General features: G+C 40.0%; 1 protein-coding gene across 2 annotated transcripts; it reads left to right on the top strand.

Moving 5' to 3' along the window:
• Positions 1–12,875: 12,875 nt before the first annotated feature.
• Positions 12,876–23,373, top strand: LOC140328394 (tigger transposable element-derived protein 1-like). Of its 2 annotated transcripts, none has more exons than XM_072407943.1 (7): positions 12,876–13,025; positions 19,048–19,167; positions 19,277–19,435; positions 19,511–19,634; positions 19,751–19,848; positions 19,935–20,073; positions 21,445–23,373. In XM_072407943.1, exons 1-7 carry the CDS (start codon positions 12,993–12,995, stop codon positions 23,307–23,309), a joined length of 2,538 nt encoding a protein of 845 aa, XP_072264044.1. In that variant the 5' UTR covers positions 12,876–12,992; the 3' UTR covers positions 23,310–23,373. The 2 variants fall into 2 exon arrangements, with proteins under 2 accessions (XP_072264044.1, XP_072264045.1); XM_072407944.1 differs by lacking the exon at positions 12,876–13,025 and adding an exon at positions 16,523–16,920.
• Positions 23,374–23,616: the final 243 nt, after the last annotated feature.

Here is a 23,616-nt window from a genome sequence, read left to right as displayed (position 1 = left end):
TAATTCGGTAAATTATAGCCTACAATCTAAAATAAATTTCCATGCAAAAAAATTAACACTTTTTGCATGGAAGTACAGAAGTTAGGAAACAATTAGAATACCCGGCGTTCGCGTACACGTCCCTCGGCGATTCCTGATGATGTCCGTGCATGCCCCCGTCGATGGGGGTCGTAGCGGGAAATTCAAATATTTTGTATTGGATTCAATACAAAGTCCTGTATCCAATCCAATACAAAATAATACAAAATATATTTATGTGGTTTTGTCTATAGGTATGTGACGTTGGACTGTTGGACGCTAGGCAGGTGTTTTAGAAAAATATAATACTATACAGTATACTAAATTATTGCATTTTCAGTATTTTTCATTTATTGATGTATTCTTGTTTAAGCTGATTTTTGTGTATTTTATTTAATTTTATTAAAAGTAATTTTTTTTTTTTTTACATGATTGTGTGTTTAAAACATTTTTTATATTCATGATATCTACTAGAACCCTGTTTGGACATATTTCTGTAAGTTACAGGTCTACAATTTAAAAAAAAAAATTCATGAAAAACTGTACCGCTTTTGGTACAGAAATCTAGACATCAGTGTAACGCCCAGGTGGTTAAATACCTACATTTTATTTGTTATGTTTTATTATCAAAGATGAATTAGTTTTTTTCCTACACCTTATACCTTGCACATCCTCACATCACAGTACAGGTAGGATAATATTGTTTTTGCAGAAATTTTACACACAATGCAGAATGATAAATTATATTTGTCTTCAGTTTGATAGATTCAGCACCCCATTCTTCAAGTAACTCATTTAAGATGACCAAAAAACAACTGGAATATGAAGTTTCAAATATTATCAACTCATCAAATATAGAATATTTTTATATATATATATATATATATATATATATATATATATTTATATATATATATTTTTTTTTTTTTTTAATGAGAGAGTGGCCACTAAAATAATGCCACAAAACATGTTGAGGGTGAACGTTAATTATCTTGGACAAATAAATACAGTTTTATGAAAACATTCTGGATCATCTCCATCTCTATGCCTCTGCTGTTCACAGCATTGCCTTCTTTTTTTTGGAAACTTACTTTTTGGGAAACTCTAGTTTCAATAAAAGACAACACAAGGTGGGCTTTATCAGTGTGCTGTTGTTACACTGTTGCACACATCTATAAACAGTGATACAGGTCATGCAATCAATTACATTTTTCACACAAAGCATACAATAAAAATTTAAAGCCTAGCAACCATATGAGCAATAAAGCATCTATTTAATTACCTGTGGTCTATTGACAGCTTCAAACAGTATTCTGGCACTATAGATTAAAAGGGTGACACTATGTTACTGCACCTTCATAGTATGCTATTTTCATGTCAGAGACACCAGTACTTCCTATCCTGTGAAGTGTCATAAAGTTATTGATCCGACCAGCTCCGGAGATTAAAGGGTATTTTTAGTTATCATCATTATGTTTACCTCTAAATTAAATTCTAATGTGACGTTCACATTTTCTCGCGCTTGCTTTGTATAAATGATATAAGATACTTTAAATGAACCCCTAAGAAGAAAAATGTATTACACTGGAATTATATACAAATTTTGTATTGCACTGCAATTATTAGATCTCCTTGACCAGCAACAGCTCAGGAAATAACAAGAGCCACTCAAAGCAGCCCATTTCTGTCCTATCTATTTCTGACACTGGTGCTTTTCTCCTTACCCCCGCATTTTTATTGAATAGCATTTCAGCAGGTACACCTGACCTGATCTTTGATATTGTTCATCTCTGGCAAAAAAAATGAGCGTGTGTATAATGCCCCCCCCCCCCAACGACTTTTAGTCATCTGCTGTAGTGGATCCCTAAATGACTACCACTCCATAGAACTGAACAGTGCTGTCTGTACAATTATCATTCATTCTTATTTCACTGGATATGATCACAAAAGATCAGTTCTGTCAAAATACATTTGTTGTCTGTACCTAGTTTATGTATCAGTTTTGGGAGGCGTTAGGTCTGCTAAATGCCAATCACTGTTGAGTGGGCATTACTGCAGTGCTGTGAGAGCACCACCTGTCTCCTGCCACAGGCCAGTGTTATGCAAAGTTAAAACATTACAGGACCTCTTTTATCTAAAATAGTAAACTCAATACCATGTGTTCCCTGAAAATAACATGTCCTATATTAATTTGTGCTCCAAAAATACGGATAGGGGTATTTTGTTGGGTACAGCGTATTTTTTCATTGACAAGAATTGACATTTATTCTTGAACATAAAATCAACATTCATGTATATATTCAAATATAGTCATGTCATCACATTCTGGAACATCATCATAACTCTCTAAACCCTGAATTCCATCTTGAATTTCTTGTGACTCCATTTCCTTTAGAACTATTGGCCCCAATTTCTCATGTCTAGCAATAGCGCTTTGCTTAAATGAGCACCTCTTGTCCATGTATTTATATATATTGTAGCTTATTTTTGGGGTAGGGTTTATATTTCGAGCATCCTCAATATAAAGGCAGAAAGTTGAACATCCTGCAGGCTCAACTGCATTCACCCTCCTCTGATGCCCCCTTTTTTTCTGCTTACCCCTTTTAGATCTTTAGGCCGGTCATGTGATGTGCCTTATCTCCGGCCTCATTAAAAGGTGATCCAATAAGTCTCACTTGTCACAACCAACTTAAAGTGGACCTACATTGGGAGATTATTTAAGCTGTTGTTACTGATCTCTTTCTATGGAAAAAAAACCTTAAATAGGATCTTACATGTACAGTATGTATCCAATGTATCTAATGTATCCAAATCTGAATCATTCTCCTTTCTCAGTATAAACAGGGGAGACCCTGGAAGATCCTATTTAAGTTTTTTTTTTAAGTTTTTTAAGGTAGATTGTCTTCCTTTTCTGCTTCTGCCTTTTATGTTTTTTGCTGTTGCCAATTTTTGAAGGGACAACAATGACAACAATGATGGCGCGGTCTGTGTGGGTTTATGTCTCAAAAGCAGACAAACATCTAAAAAAAACTTCAAATACCCATTGAGATACTGTTTATTAAATGGTCCTAATACAGATGTTTTGATTGTATTTTATCATAATTGTTTAATAAAAATTCCTATTGTTTATGAATTATAATATATTTTATCTTTGATGGATGCCTAAAAAGACCTTGTTTCTTTTTTCTCTATTTACATTTCAAGTACTTTAAAGTATATTTGCCTATCACTAGTTAATGTTAAAGAACATTTGCCCATCTCAGTTTGCAACAAAAGATGAGACTTTATTTCTTAAGTTTATCATATCTTATCTTCCATTAACATATTACATGAGTTATAGAATCCATTACTGGATTACTGGACTGGTTAGTTTAAAACAAACAATACAGATATTGTAATGTTTTTATGAAATATATACAGCTGTATAGTAAACACCATCCAATACCAATTTGCAAGTATGTCAGAATATAGATCATACGGAAAAAATAACTTTAAATATGTACTCATTGAAAATACTCCAAATGTCCCGTTAACACATACATAGTCTATGTAATACAATTTTTTTTTTTTTTTGCAAGATTATACACTTAGGGCATATTGATTAGATATAGGTCTACATAAAGGTCTACATAAAGGTCTACATAAAGATAAAGAATGTAAATACATAAATAATGAAAGAAATGATACACTACCGTCTGTGAAAAGATATTGCTACTACCTGAAGATGGGGGCTAACAGCACACAAACATCAACAAACTAATTAAAATTTCCCAAGCCATTTGCCCATGGTATTTTGTTTGGAATGCTAAATAAAATACAGCAAATGTTTACATAAGATAGTTAAATCTAATTTTATAAGGAATAATTTCCACTGCTATTGACACACTGCTCTTAGTATTGATCTGCAAGAAAATTATTGGGTCAATAAAATTGTCTCTCCATGAAGAATAACAATGAATGTTTTATATTAGCTGGATAGTCCAATAGCCACTGTAAAACTGCCATCACACTTCCGTTTTCTCCTGATTGTTGACGTAATGCTATCAAGGTCACAGGGATACCCAACCACACATGAGCTGATACTATCCATGACGTAAAAAGGTTTAAAGTCTACCTGAAATAACTTTTGTTGTAATATAGGGATAACATGCATACAATGCACATGCTGTAACACCAATATGAGTGAAAGTGACTTTTACAAAAATGAACCTGTGTATTAATATAACACACATCAGACCAAAAACAAAGAAAAGTCAATATTGATCCAATGCTTAAAGTACGTCTGATCTCTGAACTGCTAGGCTACAAAGGAGATTAGAGCCTCTCATGACAAAAACATTTGAGCTGCACTGGATATGATAAGATTAAAGGAGGAGAGAGTTACCTGTCAATAAACCACACAGGCTTATTACATTCTATAGAACAGAGCCCAAACTCCTCCAAACAACAACATGCCCTGCAAAGGGTTGCAGTTTGTAGCATTTTGTGGATAGTGATTAGGACTTGTCTGGACAAGGGTGTTATTTTCCTGAAAATCAGCGATCATACAGATGTTTATTGCAGGAACAGGTGATGTCTCCTCTGTAATAAAACTTACTGGCTGTTAACAAACTAAAACACCAAGCTCAGCATACGATTCTGGTGATGTACCTATAGAATGGATAAGGAAGATAATTCTCTCCTTCGATGCGGATGTCTGGGTACCGCTGGCTTATAACCCGCATGTACTCTTCAAACACCCGCCGGTAACCTCAGGAGATGCTGCAAAGAGTGAAACAGATTACATCAGAAATGAATCCTAAGGTTCCTAAGAAATATCTTATAGTAATATACACAGGAAATAGACTTCTACATTGTAACCTTGAAGTCACAATTTATTATGACCTGGCTTTTCAAGTTCACCAGGACGCCTCACAAAACAATCTCACTGCTGTTTCTGTAAAGACAATACACACAACTGTCAAAGGACGGACCGTCACAGAAAACATTCTGCTTTTCTTACAACATTTGATTACGAATTGGTGATTAGGAATATTTTACAGGATCTAACAAAAATAATCTATATGATTTGGCATCAGGACAGGAAAGCGTTCCCTATTCCTCACCCCACTTGCCTTTTCTTAGATCCTAAAGTGACCAATATAAGCTCCTCGGGGCAGAGTCCTCTCCTCCTGTGTCTGTACCAGTTTGTCATTTGTAACCCCTATTTAATGTACAGCGCTGCGTAATATGTTGGTGCTATATAAATCCTGTTTATTAATATTAATAATAATTATGGACGTAGCAGCTGGGGATTATAACATGCTGCTTGTAGGAAGCAGATTTGTGCCTCGTAATCCATGCTGGATTAGGTCTTCTATAAAGCAGGTCGGCCTGACAAGTAAAAATTGTGATCCCCAGACGTTAATAATCTAATAATCTCTAATACTAAAATCAGATTTCATACGACAGACTCCCAGGGTATATAAACTCAAGGGTCCAATGGAAATCTATTTCTGTGTTGGGAAGAGTTTAGTGTGAAATGGCATTGAAAACTTTTTAACATTAAAAATCCAACCTTAAAGCAGACACAACAGGGTGCTGCCCATAGCAAAGCCCTAAATGGCACACACTTCATTTTTCCACTCATCTGATACATTGTGGTTTTGTTGGCCATCAAGGAATGGTTTAGCGCTGGTATTACATATAACTATTGCTCTTATTTGTTCTCATGTGGATTCTTCCCGAGAAATATTTGTGTTCTCCTAACAGAAGCTTAGCAACCATACTGGAGACCAGTTTACAAAACAGCACCAGCGATTGCATCAATCCGTATTCTGCAATCAAGATCTAAAAATAGAATGCGAAAACAAAAAAGTAAAATGTTGAAAATAAAAGACAATTTTATAATAAAGGTTGCAGTACAAGTATAGATCGGGGGATTGTACCAAGCATCAGCCAATCAGATCTCTACAGATACATTCCATGGGGTCATGTATTTTAACAGATGACAGGACCTTCATATGGAGTCACTCCTCTTTCTTTGGTCAGCTGTCAAAACAAACAGCTCTTCCTACAGACCCCACACTAATGTGCTGATTATAGAAGAGGCTCCCTGAAGACCTGAAACTTATTTCAATGGTTCCCCTTGTGTTATAAAGGTTGAGGAACTCTGATTCAGTTGGTGCTTTTTACAGGAATATGGTGTATAGTAATTTTAATTACTGTGTGACAGCTCTCCGTCCCTGTGCTCATTGTGGGGGGGGCGGGCAGTGCTAGATGCTCCCCCAAACCGAGAGATACAGCTCTTCATTCTTCACCCTCCCCCTCATCTAAGTGTTTACCAAACAAGACAAATTCCTGTCCTGTAAATGTTGATTTATTGCAATCTATAGGTAGCGGATTGACAACCAACGGCTATGTTTATGTGCAAACAATGGATTACAGACAGTGAGCAGTGGTAGAATGGAGAACCGGCCAGCAGCACATTGTATTCCCATGTGTCTATATGAACACAGGGGGGGGGGTTACACCATTCCTAATAAAGATTTAGACTTCTTCCCATGCAGCAAGCAAAGCCTGGGATCACGGAGATCAATGAGAACTCCGATACTCTCACATGACTGAAGATCCGGGCCTCTGGTCATGTGATCAGGGAATGGTTTGTAACAAATGTCTCCTTGTCAAATAATCTGCACCCAAAACAAGATCAAGCAGCAGAAAAGATGACAATGAGCCAACAAGACAGACTGGAACTATCATTATTATTGCAGTGTGTTCAGATACAGGCTGGCAGGAAGCCCATACAGCACCCCGGTACTGATAAAGCCCAGAAAACACCGCTCAGGTACTTGCAGCTGAAACTGGGCGACCAGGAGCGATAACCGCATGGCAAACTGACACTTGTCTGCAAGGAACAAATGTATTTTTTAGGTGCAAGCAATATAAATCTGTTATTTGATTGCAATCTATGTACAGCAGAACTCGAGTAAGGTTGGGGGGGTCTCTGGATTGCAGGTGAACATTGCAGCAAAAGGTGTATTGTTTGTTGGTGAGGTTTAATGGGCTAATTATTGTCATCTTGTAATGAGTCTGGAAATGACTACATGGTGACAAGTGTATGTCTAGAATCAATACATAAAGGAGACATATTGATCATCACAAATGTTTTTTCCCCCATATAAAGCCCTGGCAGAGCTGTCTTTGGAACAACTGTTTTATTATCTCAGGCCTGGTCACCTCCTTGGCCCCCGGGGATGAGGAGCAGAAACAAAGCCAGGATCCCCTCCCCCACTGTATTTCGCACCGGCTCTGATAGTACGGCCAGCAGCCAATGACCGCAGCACATTGCACCGAGCAGGTCATAGTATGGAGGAAGCTGGAACTCCGAGTGTTGTGACATGGGCCGTCATTACTCAGCACCATGCTGCTCGGCACACACGGAGCTCCTGTAATAATGGCGGAGATGGACCTGGCGTTCAGCACTCACCAGATTTGGAACTTGAGCAGCGGGCCGGCCGTGTACTGCATCCTCAGCTTCTTGCTCGGTAAGCCGTTCCCGTCTGCCGAAGCCCCGCTCAGTACGGCAGCCAAAACCCCGCTTACCAGCAGCAACCACGGCACACACCGCACCGACATCCTGACCTCACCGACTGCTGCAAGTGCAGGGTACGGCCCTTCCTGACGTCACGACGTGCGGCGCATAGCGAGACACGTCGGGGGCGGAGTCAGGGGAGTAAGTCGGCCATTTTGACTGTGGGAATGTGGTGTTTCTGAAGAATTAGGATGCCAGTTCTCTATCTTTCAGTTCTTACACTAGGTGAAATTCAGCACACGTAATGGTTGAGGGCTTTAAACCCAAATAAAACTTCAATGTAAATCAACTTACTACATTTTAAGTTTTCTAAACAGAAGTAAACTGGAAAATAAACCTCACATTTACCTTTTCAGTCCTGTCTTTCCCTCCAGAGGTTTCCTGGATCGGGCCCTGCATTGTCCTGGTATTTTCCTTCATTCCCACTTGGAGGAAAGGCCAGGCACCATCATCTTCATTACTCTTCTTCCATTTTCTTCCTATGTCATCCAATTTCACATTGAGCAGGCACGAGATCGGGTGGCGTAGATAGAAAAAAGGAGAGGGATGCATGACATATATATCACTGGAGGCCCTACTCTCCTATTCTGTTTTTATCACCGAAGGGAAGTTTAAACCAAAGACAAAATAATTTTAACCTGATATAAATGGGTGGCCTACCCTTTTATGTAAGATGAAAATTTTAGTTTAGGTCCGCTTTAAGGCAAGAGATGTGCAAAGAGTAGAAAAGCCTGACTCCTGCCAGCATGTTGCAAAGTAGTAACCTTGCTCTCTGTATGGAAACAGAGGTCTCTCTGCAGACCCTATGCTAAAACTGATAGCCATTATTAAGAAGTCCTTGGCACTGGGCTAAAAAGCTTAATTACCACACTTTTAGATTGGGTTCTGCAATCTGTGACTTTTTCAGTGTGTATGTGTGGCAAATGTGCTGATTTTTATACCTCTCCATGCAACCTCAGGACTTGTGAGGTTCCATAGCCATTTGTTGTTAATAACATTACATGTTTTTCTTAATGAAAACACTGCAACTTGGCCATGCTCCAATTTTCTTTTAAATATACCCCAAATTTTTGCTTCCATCCACCCAAAGTTCTCACTTTCCTCCGAACTTCGTAGGTATGCTTTCCATTCCACAAATCTCATACTCCCTGCTGATTGGAAAGCTCTAACTGTGCATAGGGTTTTCTGATTTCAAAAAACATGTTTTGTGGCCTTAGAAGATTTTCAGGCCTGAAATGCATATGTAATAAAAAAATTGTTTTTGGGGGTAAAAAGGAACACTTGGGGATTGAAAAAAAGTAGATACTATTAGATTCCTACCATTAACTTTACTAGGTAAAATATTTTCTATCCCCGTCTGATTTAGAGGCCCATCTATATAGAGGTTGGCCATCAATATTTAAGAAAAGAGTGAGAGGAAAAAGCAGGGTTTTTTTGTTGGCAAAAATATATACTATAGGAATTAACAAAGAATATAATTAGTACATAATTTGTATACATAATCCATGAATTAGATTGTTGGTCCATATCCCATTACTCCAGGTAGGGTTTTGGACAGCTTGGGCTCTGTATACACATCAGATGGTTTTCATCTGATTATCGTTTTAGGGCTAGTATCGGACGAGAATCTGATGTGTGTACAGCGCTCCATAGACGCTGTTCATAGATCCATCTTGGCGGATCCAAGTTAAGGAGGTAGAGCTTAGGATGACATCTGTAATATCTGCTTTCATTTGAATACAATTTTTATATGGGCTTCTCTCCTATCCTATACATTTGCTATATTAGTTTATCTTTTATGTCTTGCCTTCCTCTGAGGAATCCAAAAAAGGCAAAACGCATCGGGATGAATTAGACTAATGATTTTTCCATGTCTCTACTTTTCCATACCCATAAGGGGAAATACTCTGAACTGTACCACAGGAGTTGATTGTATAGTAGGCTGTCCAAAACCCCACCAGGACTAATGCAGTATGAACCAGCAATCCTATGTAATTCAATTCTTTGTGAATTTCTTTAATATATACTTTTGCCAACAAAATAACCCTGCTGTTTCCTCACAGTCCATTCTTAAATATTCAAAAGCCAATATTTGGTGAATCACCTACTTGTAGAAACAAAAATTACCATTAGTTATGATAGTAAGTTTTAGCCTGAAAAGTCCTACAAGTAGGTGATTCACCAAATGTTAGCTTTTGTATGTTTAAAAAGGGATGTGGCCATGTCATTTGAAATAGGTTGGATTTGTCAATAATATTTTCTTAAATATTGATTACTATACCTAGGGGTTGGCAATTTATCTATGCAATACATGAAAGAGACAACCACCCCACTGTCTCACTCCAACATTCAGACAGGCTATCATAAATCACTCTGTTATACTCCATCACGCAATTTAAGGTGCGTACACACTTCCAATTTTTATCGTTCAAAACGAACGACGAACGATCGATTGGGCAAAAAATCGTTCGTAAAAAAGTAACCAACGACGCCGACGAACGAGGAAAGTCGCTGGAAACGAACGACCGGACCGACGGATCGGATTGGACGACGATCGTTGAACATCGTTCGTGTGTACGGTCGTTCGTTGATCGTCCATGTTCAGAGCATGCGTGATGAACGAACGTCCGTTCACTTTCCTGTCGTGCACATAGTTCCTCTATCGCTCAAACGATCGTATCTATTGTGTGTACAATATCTACGAACGATCGTATAGCACCGATCCTGCACATAGAGATAACGACACGATCGTTCGTAGATATTGTACACACAATAGATACGATCGTTTGAGCGATAGAGGAACTATGTGCACGACAGGAAAGTGAACGAACGTTCGTTCATTACGCATGCTCTGAACATGGACGATCAACGAACGACCGTACACACGAACGATGTTCAACGATCGTCGTCCAATCCGATCCGCCGGTCCGGTCGTTCGTTTTCAACGAGTTTCCTCGTTCGTCGGCGTCGTTGGTTACTTTTTTACGAACGATTTTTTGCCCAATCGATCGTTCGTCGTTCGATTGGAACGATAAAAATTGGAAGTGTGTACGCACCTTTACTCTCTTTAACTCAGCTTTTTCCTCCTTCCAGCATGTTCTATGTAAGCAGACAGTTTGTGTTGCTTTATCTGTCCTTGTCCTGAGCTCTGTTGTACAAGGCAAAAAATAGGCTGAAAATTCAGATGTTTACCAATTTGCATTTGAAATGCAACAATGATTACATTTATTTGTGTCTTTTATATCTGCCTAGTAACTGAGGTGTGACTGAACAAGTGGTTACAGTAAAAAAGATCTGGTACCCAGCCACACAGGGTACATTGTGCATGATGTCACAGATCAATTGATAGGTTAGATCAGGGGGTGCCCACACATTTTTGGCTTGCAAGATACTTTTAAAATGACCAAGTCAAAATGTTCTACCAACAATAAAAACTTGGACTTAATAAATCCAGTGGACAGTAGAGGACAGTTTATTTTAAAAGGCGGGGCTGCGCTATCCACTCGCGTTGCCTTTGGGATCTACCGGTAGATCGCGATCCACCTGTTGGGCACCACTGGGATTAAATAATACGATTTCTTTTATGCTGTTGTGATTCTGATGAGGAAGAAACTTTGTACATTTGATATCTTCAATGTCGCATCTCCTGTGATTTAGCTGCAATGTGCAATGTTTGCCAAATAATGTAAGTGCAAATTTAACCACCTTGGCGTTACACTGAGGTCTAGATTTCTGTTCCAAAAGCGTTACAGGTTTTAATGAATTTTTTTTTTTTTAAATTGTGGACCTGTAACTTACAGAAATATGTCCGAACAGGGTTCTAGTAGATATCATGAATATAAAAAATGTTTGAAACACGGCTTATCGAAAATAGTAACTTTTTTTAGCCCGTACCAAGGTCGGGCTTATCGGTCAGGTGGTTAAAATGTGTCTTTTGTATTCTGAATAAATTTCATGCGATGAGATGTGTCCATTTGACCCACTGTAATTGTTTATAGTTGTGGTAAAATTCCCCATCAAATGTTCCTCTAAACAAGCAAAGGAAGTAACTGCGAAACGGGTGAAGAAAGTGAAAAGGCGGTGCCTCTGTAGAGCAAAGGTCGCATAATTACTTTACTTTCTATAACAGAGGTCGCCAACCTTTTCGGAACGGCGGACCACTAGATTTTCCAGGCTCCAGACAGCGCTTGCACAGGGGTCCGTGTGTCACTCAAAGGGGAAGAAACTTCCCATTTGGTGACATCAAGATGCAGGAACCCACCCACTCCCCCAGAGACTCAGAGAGTCCAGAGACACAACTCGCCCAGTTCCTTGAGCTTGCCATCTGTACAGGAGACATGGTCCGCAGCTCTGGCCAGTGCGCCCCCCAGTGGGGTCCTTTTCCTGACCCGGCTAGAGGGTGCACTGGTCAGAGCTGCGGACCACCAAAGTTTTCTCATGGACCACCAGTTGGCGACCGCTGTTCTATACAGCTACACTTATTAAGCAGCGTGAATGCAGAACTAAACCATGTTTAACTCATCCTCATTGCAGGCAGTAACTGTGAAATACATGAAGAGCAATAGATGGGCATTGATAAATGTATTTATCACAATATAGAAATGTTCTGCTTATAATTTTGAATAAAATATGTTTTTATGAGTATTAGAGGTCATTGGAAGTCATTATTTGTGCACTTGTGTATTAGGTCCAAAACTCTTCATTGCAATCAAACTCTACTAGCATGCTTATTAGAAATCATAAGATATATCTGGTGCAGTATGGTAATATTTTGGTATGATCCTGGATAGTATGTCCCAATATTAATAATATCATTAATAATAAACAGGATTTAAATAGCTCCAACATATTACACGGCACTGTACTTTAAATACGGGTTGCAAATGACAGAAGAATACAGTGACACAGGAGAAGAGCCTGCCCCCAAGAGTTTATAATCTAGAAGGTGGGGGAAGTAACACACAAAAGGAGGGGAGATATGTCCCATAAAATATGATTAAAAAAGGAAGCCAGAAAGACTAGCAAAATGTTGTGTAATGTTTGGACTTTCACATTATTATGGTGTCAGGTAGTGAATGGCACTTCAGTCGTAGTAAACTAAACTCTTTTCATGTATTAAAGCGAACCTATGGAAGGTGCCATTGCTGAACTCATTATAAAAATGCCAATTGATCTTTCAGTTTCTCCAGTTCTAGTCGATTTGATGTCTCTGCTTACGAGACTCGGCTAACAAATGTAAAAAACAAGCAGGAAGCAGGAAGTAAGACACCGGATGAGTACTTCCTGTTAGCAGAGGTTCCCATGCATTACAAGGACCTGGAAGTGACCAGAGAACCCCCAGTGAGCCGGGCTTCACGGATCAAACTTGAAGCCCGGGAAACTGCGGTTGGGAGGCAGGAACATGGATTATCAGTCTCCTCACACAGCGAAACAGGTCTGTGTCTGTGATTTATATCATACAAGCTGTCATCCCCCTATTATAGGGCGCACTGCTAGTTCTGTAGGGGATATAAGGGAGACATGATGGGGGGTTCAGGGGATGTTAGGTGATTGGAATGCATTGCTATTATTACAGGATGAAATGGGGGGGGTACAGGAGGGGGAGAGACAGGTGATAGGGAGCACTCCTTTTGTTGTGAGGTAATATGGGGTACAGGAGGGGGTGAAACAGGTGATGGGGGCACTCCTATTGTTGTGAGGTAATATGGGGGTACAGGAGGGGCAGACAGGTGATGAGGTGCAGTTCTATATTGATAAGTAATATTGGGGTACAGTAGGGGGAAAGACAGATGATGGGGTGCACTTCTATTGTTGTGAGGTAATATAGGGGTACAGGAGGGGAAGAGAGAGGTGGTGGGGTGCAGTGGTATTGTTGCACGGTGGTATGGGGTGGGTTCAGGAAGGATGAGAAGGGTGATGGGGTGCACTGGTAATATTGCAGGGTGGTATGGGTTTCAGAAAAGATGACAGGTTATGGGGTGCACTAGTTTCATTACCAGGTGGTATCGGGTGGATTCAGAAAGGGTAAGACAGGTAATGAAGTGCAATTTGTAATATTGCAGGGTGGTATGGGCTTCGGGAAGGGAGATGGGGTGCATTGGTATCACTGCGGGGTGATATGGGGATTCAGGAAGGGACAGATGTTGGGGTACACTGAAACTATTCATAGCACTGCTTTTATTAGTTGGTAATATTGGGATTTAGGAATGGGGGAGGCATTTGATGGGATGCACTGGTATTTTTTCAGGATGATCAGAGGAGGGGGGCAGGAAGTTGGAGAAAGTTGCGGGGGTGTACTACTATCACACTACTATTATTGCAGTTTGATAAGGGTGTAAAAGAAAAATTCCTGGGGTGCTATTAATGAAGGAAAAATGTCAGTTTTTCCTTACATTATCTTCTTTCTTGAAAGCAGTATCTTTACTAAGTCTCTATTAGCTTAATAATCACACTGATCCTAAATAACAAGATATTTAATAAAAGAGAAAAGAATTACCAAGTAATCAACAATATTTTATCTGTATCCTGCACCTTGGCTGGGTTCCAAGAAGATTGGAGAGAGAAAAAAGTAAAGCTACGTACACACGGCAAATTTTTCTCGCCCGATAATCGGTATCGGCCAATTATCGGGCGAAAATCTGCCGTGTGTACAGTCGGTCGTCGTCCATAGTCCGACGACCGTCCTGGCGGATCCATGGACGATGGACGACGACCGATGCTAATGAAAGGGAAGGGGAGAGCGCGCAGCAGGGTGCCGCTCCGTCGCTCTCCCCCTCCCCTCTCCATAGAGCATGAACGGTGCTGTATGTACAGCATCGTTCATGCATCGTGCAGTCTTTTCTCGTTGGAAAGGATCGTGAAAGATCCTTTCCAACGAGAAAAATTGCAGGTGTGTACGCAGCTTAAGAGAGAGGCAATAAAAGAAAGATTTGTGGCTGTTGTCCCTTTTTTTTTTTTTTTACATCTCCAGGACCCCTGTCAACATTCAGCTACACCCATGCATCCTCCACTTCCGGAAATACACTGCTCACAGGTGCCCGCTTGTATTCTCCAGTAGGTGTCACTGTTGCACTGGAGGCAATTCCTCTAACTCAGCTGACCAGCAAGTTCCAGGCTCCTTTGAGGGTCATCAGATAAGAGATGTTTACACACCTGGCAGGATATTTGGAGAAGTAGATTTACAATGCACCCCCCCACCCATCAACTGGTATGGTGTGTCATGCTCTCAGAGATGTTATCTTCTCTTGGTTCCGACCTCCAGCTGGAATCCTCTTGCTAGTTTGATCTCAGAGGCATTTCAGAGTCAAGCCCCATCAAGGTCCACCAACAGCCAGATTGAACTCATCATCACCAAAAAGGATTATTTATAAGTGCTGATTTTATACCATTTATGTTGTGCACTCCAACAGGGTGTATTGGAAAGGGGAGGGGCACGTGATGTGGGGTTCGGGATGGTGTGCAGAGCTAATTTTGCAGGATGATATGGGGTTCAAGAAAGGGGAGAAAACTGGAAGGGTGGAACAGGTGATTGGGTGCATTTGTTATAGCAGGGGGTTTAGAAAAAAGAGAAGGTGATGGCGTGCACCACTCTTGTGAGGTGACATTGCCACGATGAGGCTGCAAAGTTTATGGGAGATTGACATCATCAGTCAGAGGGGGGGAGGGGAAAGCACTATACTTGCTGACCAATCAGAGCAGTGGGATTGGTTCTAAGTGGCCTTATTGGTCACAATTTATTGATTTTTTTTTTCCCTGTCATGTGATGATACCTCTCTCTCTCTCTCTCTCTCTCTCTCCAGCACCACCACTGTCTGTCAGATGCAAGTGAGGGCAGGTTCTGACAGGTTTTTTCGGTCACCTGGCACCAAAGAAGGGGTGACAATGGGCTCCACAGAACAATGCGTTTCACAGTTAGGGGTGTCAACGCAGATCAGGGGACGACGGGCTCCACAGAATGCGGGGGGGACAACAGAGATCAGGGGCCAACACGCTCCACAGATGGGTTGGGGGAAAACGCACTCCACAGAAGGGGATGACATTGTAGATTGACAAGGGGCTCTACAGATGAGGATAAGGATGATGGTGATGATACTGTGCAGGGGTCTGATTTGGCAGTTAAATGGGGTCCATAATCTGGATTTTGTGGTGATGGACCTGGTCTATATCTTTGCCATCAGCATCAACCAACCAATCATAGAAGACAACACACTGAATAACTGGTTAGAGAGCCTGGCCGGGGGATGAGTAGTGGGGAAGGCATAGCAATTTGCCATATACAAGGTGATCGCTTCCATACATATAATAAATGTTTAATTTTTCATTGATGCAGACTGACATAGAAAGCAGCACTCTGGAGTTTGAATTAAGTGGATTTGAGATTCTAAGTAAGACCCGCATAACCCCACACAAGCACCTGTGCACCAAGCATGTGGTTGATTTACCTCTCCTCTGAACTAGGCTTTCAAGTTTGTATGCCGAGGCAGGTCAATATTGTAGAAAGGGATCTTTCTGCAACATGCATCTTACCTGTCTAATAAATTTCGGGTTCTGGAAAAAAACTGACCTTCACCCCTCCCACCTGAGCCTCTTTCCACATGGCCTAGTATTTGTGTGGGGTTACGAGGGTCTTACTTAGAATCTGGAATCCACTTAATGCAAACCCCACAGTGCTGCTGGCAATGTCAGTTTGCATCAATGAAAGATGACTAGGTCATTGTACTGGATGGGAAATAGCCTGCCTATATATTATAGGGTATTTCCTATCCAAATACTGGACATGACCACTAAGGAATAATGAGGTCCCTGTACTGGATGGGAATTAGCCTGTTAATATATAAGTGGGCTATTTCCTATCCGGTGCAAGGACCTTTTGCCCCCTAGTGGTCAGCTATGGTATAGGAAATAGCCCACTCATATATGAGCAGGCTAATTCCCATCCAATACAAGGACCTCATTATTCCTTAGTGGTCAGGTTCAGTATTTGGATAGGAAATAGCCCACTCACATTTATCCAGGGTAATTCCCATTCAGTGCTTGTGCTTGTACCGGATGGGAATTAGCCTGTTATCCATATACGGAGCTGACCACTAGGAGGCATGAAAACGTCCTTGTACTAGATGGGAAATAGCCTGCTCACACTGAGCAGGCTATTTCCCATACTCTACAGGTATGGTCCTTCTACTGGATGGGAACTATTCAGGCAACCTATCAGAAAGTAGAGAGAGACATGCTTTGACCTATATACAGAGGGGCTTCCAGAGTGCCACAGAAATACTCTTCTCATAGCACTGTCAGTACCTGCAGGCTCGGTGCGGCTGTTAATTCCAGAGGTAGGTGTTATTTGTAGCATTAATTCTTTACATACAAACAGGCTTCTCTGCTGCTTGTGTGTAGGGGAGGCTTAAGGGGGGGTTTGCATGACTTGCAGAAGAAATCTTTTGCTAAACACAGCTGAGGTTGTGGGTGATCTTAGGAGGTGAGCTCTTTCTGCAGCCTTTTGTAACTGACACCATGCTGCATAATAATATGTTGAGACAAACATCTGTCCTAATTGCATTTATTAAAGTAATGTACCTTTTACCTGCTGTTACTGGGGGATGCTGTTCATTTCAGCCTTTGGTGAGCCTATGACCTTTAATATTGTGCTTTTTACTGTTTCTTTTTTTAAAAACATATCTTTAAACTGTTAGCAGCATCCAGAACAAATAAAATGATTTTCTATAGAAACCTATGGGAAATCACGTTTCGGCTAACAAAGATTTTGGCTAACAAATGTGATGCCCAAATGGATTATTTTTGTTAGCCGAGGTATCACTGTACTGCCCAATCCAGGACGATTTGACGGGAATAATTGATAAATACACACCAAAATGTTTTTTTTTGGCAAGCAATTGTCCTAAAGTTGGAACTAACACATTAAGGTGGGGGGAATGGCACATTTGTGTTTTCCTTTCAAATATTCACATGAACTCACAATTTTTGAATGAACCCTTCTCCAAAGAGTTTACAATCAAAGGGGGGGGGGGGGAAGTAACATACAATAGGAGGGGAGATATGGAATGGTGGGTGAGTAGTAAGGGTTTAAAGAAGATGGGTATGTGAGTGCTTTTTTAGATGAGCAGAAAGTAGGAGCAAGCCGAATAGGATGAGGAAGACCATTCCAGAGAGTCAGTGCAGCTCTGGAAAAGTCTTATGAGTGAGGTTAACAAAGAGGAAGTCATTAGTGGGTCAATGAAAGAGCAAAGAGAGCCTGAAGATAGGAATTGATTTGAAGCCAATCTCGAGCACTACGAGAGATAGTGAATAACTTTCTTATCAAAAAAAAATTCTATGGTTATTGATTTTTTTTCTTTTTTTCATAGCCTATTTAAGTAAGATACTAACAGGCAGTGGGCAAACTTTTGAAACAATGTCAGCTGTTTAGCTACTCTCCAGAAGATGGCAATCTCACTATAAGATCCTTTTACTGACAGGAAGTGATGTAACAAGGAGACAGGAAATTATCTAAAGACTTAGCAGGAAGTTATGGGTAAGAAGTGAGTTGGGAGGAAGTAGAAAGGAGACATTGCTGGAACTGCCAACCGACAGTATGGGAAGGAGATCAACAGGACTGAACCTTGGAGAAACCTTCCTTAACCTCCCTAGTGGTCTAATTCCATCCAAATTTCCATGCAAAAAGCGGTACAATTTTTTGCATGGAAATTTATTTTTCATTGTAGGCTGTAATTTTTAGGCATAAATCACTGATATTTATTACATTTATTAAATGTATTATTAAACTTTAAAACACAAAAATCTGTTAAAAAAATATTATATAAAATTATATGAATATTTCTTTGTATTGGACTCAATACAGCTATATGATACAAAATCATTTGAATTTCCCGCCGATCCTCCCGCCCACACCGACGCATGTACTGACTTCACCGGGAAACCCTGTAGATCTCGTCTCTGCACTTGGCGGATCGAGATCGCAGAAGCAGGACGTGTCCCCAGGACCTGCGGGGACCAGCAGGACGCCGGGGGACAGTTTTTTTTTTTTTTTTTAGTTAAAAGGGATTCCGAGTGTGACTTAGCGCTTTTTGCATGTAAAATCCACCCCGAGCCACACTCTGGATTACCGCTAGGGGGGTTCAGATGGACCTACACAGATCCATCACAGGTGTCACAGGTGTACAGAGGGTTTGATATATCCGCAGTCAGTACAAATCTAGAATCTAAGGTTTTAATCTCTTTTCAAATCTAGAATCCAAGGTTTTATTCTTTTAATCTAAGGGAATCTCTGGTTTCACCGAGATCAAGGAGACCTCTAAGACAGTAGTTAGTATTAATAATAATAGTTAGTATTAATAATAGTTAACATTATTCGAAGGTGTGAAAACTTTGGAGGTAGTCTGTGCAGACATTGTTCATCCCAGTACAGTCCAGATAATTCTCAGTTTATTATTCATCAACAGAGGGAAATGTCTTATATACATCGCATGACCATCCAAGGGAGGATGAACAAGGAGCAAAGTCACATGACTAAGGGAATATTAGAACTCACTTTGGAGATCATCTACTTGCTGACTGGAGAGGTGAGGATGATTATGTGACATAATTTTTATCTCTAATATTGAAACACAAAACAATTTTTTGTGGATTTTGAATGTCTGAAATAATACTTGTTACTGTTTCAATTTACAGCACTATAAGGTAATGAAGAATATATGTAGTGACACAATAACACCCAGCAATTGTCTGCAAGGGACCATATTAGATCCCTCACCTTCCTGCCTGACAGCTGAAGGAAAATTCAAGATTCTGGAAGTCACCAAGAAGATCACTGAGCTGCTGACGGGAGAGGTGAGTGGTGCTGAGAATTCTGGGAGATTATTATGGAATGTGTCTGGATGGTGACTCTATCATCGTGTGTGTCAGGTCCCTGTAAGGTGTCAGGATGTTACTGTCTATTTCTCCATGGAGGAGTGGGAGTATTTGGAAGGACACAAGGACTTCTACAAGGAGGTCATGATGGAGGACCACCAGACCCTCACATCACTGGGTAAGAGGAGATTTTAATGTAAAGGAGGGAGCAGCACGGAGGGTCCACCTAGACCCCCCTTTATCTGATAAACACATAGAGACAATGTATTCACTGTGTGTCTGTGTTTCCTACAGATGAATCCAGTAACAGGAACCCACTAGAGAGATGTCCCCGTCCTCTGTATTCCCGGGATTCCACACTGGAAGATCATGAGATCTCTCACCATCATCAGGTAGACAAAACTAGAAACAAATTCCAAACTATGACTTCTTTCTATGTAATCTTCTATAAATATAAGCTGTCATCTTTTGTGTTTAGAATAAAGAACACAAGATTTTTAAAGTTGAGGTTGAAGAGCAAGAAGATATGTCTGTGTTAGGAGCAAATCAGTCTATGGAGGAGGGGGAGATAACTATTAAAAGGAAACAGAAGGAATCTACTCTACCTTTTAACACAAGTAAGTAATAAACACTAAATACTAAAATAATGTGAATATTTATTGATTTTAACTGCATGGGTTTCGTCTAGGCACTCCGGTTTCCTCCCACATCCTAAAACATGCAGTCAGGTTAACCGACTTTCCCTCAAAAATTGTTGATACTTCATTAATTATATATACCTTCGGTAGGGACAATAAATTGTGAGCCCCTTTGAGGGCCAGTTAGTGATGACAATGGACTTTGCAAAGCATTGCGTAGTATGTTGGCGCTATATAAACACTGAATAATAATAAAGCAAATGGAGATTGTATACTGTACACTGTATAAAAGGTCCATCTCCATTGCTCAATATAACACCATGTCCCCAACAAATGAGGAGGAGATACTGTACACCATATAAAAGGTCCATCTCCATTCCTCAATATAACGTCATGACTCCCAACAAATGAGATAATGTACACCGTATGATAAATCCATCTTCATTCCTCAATACAGTGGCATCTCAGGCTGACAAGTGGCCCAGCTAACAATTTTTTCGGCTAACAAAGTTTTTTTGCCCGCTGTTTATGGGACTCGGCTAAAGAATGTAAATTAAAAAAAAAAAGAAAGCAGGAAGTTAGATGACCAATGACATACTGCATGACGAATGTACAGTACTTCCTGTATCAGAAAGTGAGAGACATGCTTTGACCTATATAGAGGCTTCCAGAGTGCCACAGCAAGAAACTCTTCTCATACCAATGTTGGTACAGTGCACACTCAGTGTGGCTGTGAATTTAAGAGGTAGGTGTGATTTATAGCATTTATTCTATACAGGTAGTCCCCGAGTTAAGGACATCCGACATTGAGACAACTTCTAATTTCTCTGCTGCTTGTGTGCAGGATGGAGGCTTGATGGGGGCGGTTTGCATGAGTTGCAGAAGAGATCTTTTGCTAAACACAGCTGAGGTTGTGGGTGATTTTAAGGACTGAGCTCTTTTGCAAGCTCTTGTAACTCTTTAATAACCAAGACAAACTCTGCAGTCGTCTTTTTGCATATCAATGCACAGCTTGCTCCAGAAGTTAATGAATGTCTAGTCTTTATAAAGTTTTTTTTTTTTTTTGCTTTGTTTGTGATTAACTCACAGTTAGGATTTTATACAGTAACTCATGCCATGCTGCCTAATATGTTGAGACAAACATCTGTCCTAATTACTTTAATAATATAATGTACCTGTTCCAACCCACATACAAATTTAAGAACAAATCTACAGTCCCTATCTCCTATGTAACCCGGAGACTACCTGTACTTGGTTAAATTCTACTATGAGGGATTGAGTTTTATTCTTGTCTAATTAAATAAATACAGTACTGTAATATGCTATACATATTTCTTTTATATTTTTCAGGAAAAAATTTTAAAAGTGAAAAAAAATTGTTTACGATGGGTGCAAAAAAAGTTAGCAACAAACCCAAGAGAAGCAGAAAGTTGCTCACAATTGAGGAAAAGAAAAAAATAATTTCAGCATATGAAAGAGGAGCCAGGATTGTGGATTTAGCAGCTAAGCATGGCATAGGATCATCATCAATAGCTACAATTTTGAAGAAGAAGGAGGAGATTAAGGCAGCTTCAGTTGCAGCTGGGGTGAAGACCTTGGTCTCTCAATTCCAAAGAAGTTCTGTGAGTGATGAAATGGAAAAGCTTCTGATGGTCTGGATAAATGGGCGTCAAATGGCTGGTGACACTTTGACTCAAGAGATGATCTGCAGCAAAGCCAGAATGATTTATGAAGATTTGAAGGAAAATGTGGCAGGACCTAGCAGTGCAGAGACAGTGAAAAAATTCAAAGGAAGCAGAGGATGGTTTGAGAGGTTCAAGAGAAGGTCAGGGATCCATAGTGTAATTGGACTTGGAGAAGGAGCCAAAAGAAGGTCAGGGACACATAGGGTAATTAGACATAGAGGAGGAGCAAGTGCAAATAAAAACGAGGCTGAGAAGTTTGCTAGAGAATTTCAGGCGTGGACCATCCTTCATGGATACAAGCCAGAGCAAGTGTTTAATTGTGACGAAACTGGTTTGTTCTGGAAGCAAATGCCCAAAAGAACTTTCATCACAAAAGAAGAGAAGCGTATGCCAGGTTACAAACCTATGAAAGATAGACTTACTCTTTTATTTTGTGCAAATGCAAGTGGTGATCTCAAAATTAAACCAATGTTGGTCTACCACTCTGAGACACCAAGAATTTTCAAGAAGGAAAATGTTTGTAAACCCTTGCTTAGTGTTTATTGGAAGTCAGACACCAAGGCATGGGTAACAAGAAGGATATTTACAGAGTGGATCCTGGAGGTGTTTGGACCCACAGTGAAAAAATATCTGAGAGAAAAAAACTTACCTGAAAAGGCTGTGCTTCTTCTGGACAATGCTCTAGGACATCCACCTGGCTTGGAAGAAGATTTGGAGGAAAATTTTAACTTCATTTCGATAAAGTTTCTTCCTGCTAACACCACGTCTAGTTTGAAACCCATAGACCAACAAGTAATATCAAACTTTAGGAAGTTGTATACAAAACACATGTTCCAAAGATGTTTTGATGCAACTTCATTTACCAGTCTGACTCTGAGGGAATTCTGGAAGGATCATTATCATATCCTTCATGCTATTCAAGTCATTGCCATGGCATGGGACAAAGTATCAGTTAGGACACTTAATGCTGCCTGGAAAAAGTTATGGCCAGACTGCTGTAAGGCAAGAAGTTCTGATTCCACTGTTCAAGATGCTGAAGAAGCTGCTATGGAACTTGCTGCTGAAAATGCTGACATAGTAGATGAGATAGTCTCCTTAGGCAAGGCATTACATTTGGAGGTAAATGAAGAAGATGTAGAAGAATTAGCTGAAGAACATGCAAAAAATCTGACAACAGAAGATCTTGAGGAGTTGAAAAAGCACCTGGATCAGGAAAGGAACAAGGAAGATAAAGAGTACTCATCAGAGGAGGAGGATGACGGCGGCAACAAAAAGGGAAGAATGCCAACAGGTGACATTAAAAAAATGCTGCATTGCTGGGAAGAGTTTCAGTCTATGGCCACAAAGTGGCATCCCAACAAAGCTGAAATGCACAAACTGTGTGCCTTGGTTGAAGACAAGTGTCTGAATCACTTTAAATACATTCTGAAAAAAAGAGAAGTTCAGTTAACTTTGGACAGATTTTTGACTTCTCCACCAGCAAAGAGACAGCTACTGAGAAAGAGGAGACTTACCTTGAATAAATGTTGAAAATGTGGATGAATTGTAAAAATGTTGTGTACATAGTAAAATAAAAAGTTTTTATTCTACAGGACTTTCCATTGAATTCTGCCATTCTCCTTCATTCAATTGGGAAGCTGTTCATCTCAGCCTTTAGTGAGTTTATGACCTTTTTATTGTACTTTTTACTATTTTTACAAAGCTGATATTAAAATTGTGGGCAGCATCCAGAACAAATTAAATAGGTTTCTATAGAAAATCATGGTAAATCATGTTTCGGCTAACAAAGATTTTGCCTAACAAATGTGATTCCCGAACAAATTATCTATCTTCGTTA

Source organism: Pyxicephalus adspersus, chromosome 4 (genome assembly GCF_032062135.1).
Source record: "Pyxicephalus adspersus chromosome 4, UCB_Pads_2.0, whole genome shotgun sequence".
Classification (NCBI taxonomy): Eukaryota; Metazoa; Chordata; class Amphibia; order Anura; family Pyxicephalidae; genus Pyxicephalus; species Pyxicephalus adspersus.
The sequence above is the reverse complement of the archived record's forward strand: the minus strand, read 5'-3'. Positions and strand labels throughout refer to the sequence as shown.